Consider the following 2,677-nt stretch of genomic DNA (forward strand, 5'->3'; position numbering starts at 1 on the left):
TGTCCACATCCCTCTTGAAGTGCGGTGCCCAGAACTGGACTCAATACTCCAGCTGCGGCCTGACCAGTGTCGCATAGAGGGGGAGGATCACCTCCTTGGACCTGCTTGAGATGCATCTGTGGATGCATGACAAGGTGTGGTTGGCCTTCCTGACTGCATCCCCACACTGCCGGCCCATGTTTATCTTGGAGTCAATGATCCTTTTCTGCCTCTGTACCGACAAGAAGGGAGTTCCCCAACCTGTAGGTATGGTGCCAGTTGTTCCTCCCCAGGTGCATCACTTTGTACTTGTTGGTGTTGAATCCCATCCTATTCTCATCTGCCCACCCTTGTAACCTGTCTAGGTCCAATTGCAGCCTATTGCTCCCTTCATCACAGAGTCATCACAGATCAAATGTTATATACCTCCTTCTTCAGTGTTCCCATTATGGCTGTAGGGGGAGGAAAACGCTGCAACCATTAAACTGAAAAATAAAGTTTAAGGCTGTTCACATAATTTAATAGGGAAGATGAGGATGTTGCCATGGGATTGCAGGCAGTTCAGTAAGGTATTCTATGCTCAGTGAGTTAATTTAGTGGAATTATGACTCAAACACTGAAAAGCACTGATGATGGTGCTCTGTAACTTGGTGGGCTGCTGGAGACAGAGAACAGGAGGCTAGAGAGACACCATTCAAGGAATCAGTTCACTAGCACTGTGTACCTCTTCTGTCCAAGTCTACAGTAGCAGAATTGAACGGAGTCCATACACTAGCAATTGAAAATCTGACAAAATAACTGAAATATGAGGGATACAAAACATGCTCCTCCATGTGGCCTTGTAATAAACAAATGATTAGCCCTACAATTTTTTTTCACCCAGTCGTCACTCATTTTGCCTTTGCATGCCCAAAATGTCCATTAGGGATAGGAAAAGGAATATAATTGTAAAGCTAAATGAAACAATATGAATTGGGACAGAAAGAAGAGCAGGAAGGTTGAAGCAAAAGTATTTGAACAACTGTTTAGTTGGCATGAGCTGTCATAGCTCTACTGAAATCAATGACAATGGAGCTATGACAATTTACACCACTGAGGATCTGCCCCTTTGAAAAGCTTATTAAAACCTCTAATGAATTAAGAAATAATGAGAGTTTTAGCTAGTCTTTTGGTCTAGTAGTAGGAACAACATTCTGCCCCACAAAAGATATAGCACAGGTTTGATGTCATGATTTGGCTTCTCTTTCTGGTCAGCAGGATCCAGGAAAAACACAGTACTGGAGTGCTCAATGCTTGTGTGAAGTATGTGAGCATTAAGGTTTTATAGACAGATGTATGTGTCTGATTATGAGGGGAGGGACATTATTTCATGAAGATGGCTATCAGGCACCTTCAGAATAGCATCGATGGTCTTTGAAGAGAAGCAAGGACAATGGCTTCGCTGATGGAGTGATCATTTTTGCTACTGACTCACTCAAGGAGTCACCTTTTTCTCTAAGGGAGAGCCAGTTTTAGGATTGTGGTGGTCCCCTCCCTCAACATATATTTTTAAATGTTTTCCTTCCCTCTACTCTAAAGGTTATAACTCTGCACATACACATGCATACACAGATAACCAATGTGCTCAGACATTGGAAGACCCTTACAGGAGACTCTCAAAAATGCCTATTAAAAATGGGATGGTTCCAAAAGGCAGATGTCCCCTGATTTCCAGTGGCCCTTTGGCAGTTGATTCCAAAATTGGGATTTCCCTATGGGCACCTTCATTTAATTTTTGGATATGAACTTAAACACAATTTTGTTCATGTTGTCACCTGTCAAAGGTCCTGAGAAAGAAGAGGAAATGCCAGCTTTGGAAAGGTAGCTGTAATTATTTATCCATGGATCTTTCAGCAGTTCTTCCATTGCCTTCCTGGAAAGAAGAAGAAAAAGATTGGGTGTGAGGCAACCACCTCCTTTTCTCTTCCACTCCACAACATCCCCCTCCCCCGGAAAATCAGAATTCAAATATGAATTGAGCTTGTGACAGAAAAAATCAAGGCTGCTATTTTGGAAGGCATTTTAGAGAGGATAGGCAATATACATTTAAAAATATAAACAGATGCAAATAACACATTGATATGTAGTTAAACAAGCACCTTTTGTAATGTTTCCCTTTTAGTATCTCCCAAATGAGGAAGAAAATGGCATGGCAATAAATAAACAATACACATACACACACACACACACACATTGTATATATTATAGAATATAGTTACACAGACACTATTAAATCTATTAGAACATAAAATAATACACATATATGTGGTATTGGCGACTATTAATCATTATTAATTAAATATTATACACATGCACACACATCTAAGCCTTATTGGTTGTAACTAATCTTACTTAAACAGTGGTTTTCAACTTTTTTAGACTCAAGATACTCTTCGTTAGACTCAAGGCACCCCTCAAAAAATGCCAGTTCTTAGCTTTCATTCATTTTTTGACTATGGAAAAAACGGTAAAGCAATTCTTCCGTTACAAAGACCTGAAAAAGACCATGGCAGGATATTTTTGACATTATGGGTTCCTGTTTGAATTAATCTTTTGAAGCATGTTAAGGTGTTTGCCCACCTAACAGTGTTAATAATATGTAGCATCCTACGGCACCCTTAAAAGGATTTCACAGCACCTCAGGGTGCTGCAGTACTCT

At 40.3% G+C, this 2,677-nt stretch overlaps 1 protein-coding gene across 1 annotated transcript in view; it reads right to left on the minus strand.

Annotated features, from left to right (window-relative positions):
- The window catches only part of LOC109290967 (microsomal triglyceride transfer protein large subunit-like), a 53,525-nt gene that overhangs the window by 17,727 nt on the left and 33,121 nt on the right, over positions 1–2,677 (minus strand). The window contains exon 13 of the mRNA XM_019507814.1: positions 1,794–1,891. Within this exon, the coding sequence (XP_019363359.1) occupies positions 1,794–1,891 (98 nt within the window). The remainder of the gene's footprint in view (positions 1–1,793; positions 1,892–2,677) is intronic.

This window comes from Gavialis gangeticus, unplaced genomic scaffold, assembly GCF_001723915.1.
Source record: "Gavialis gangeticus isolate Ggan-Ray unplaced genomic scaffold, GavGan_comp1, whole genome shotgun sequence".
Lineage (NCBI taxonomy): Eukaryota > Metazoa > Chordata > Crocodylia > Gavialidae > Gavialis > Gavialis gangeticus.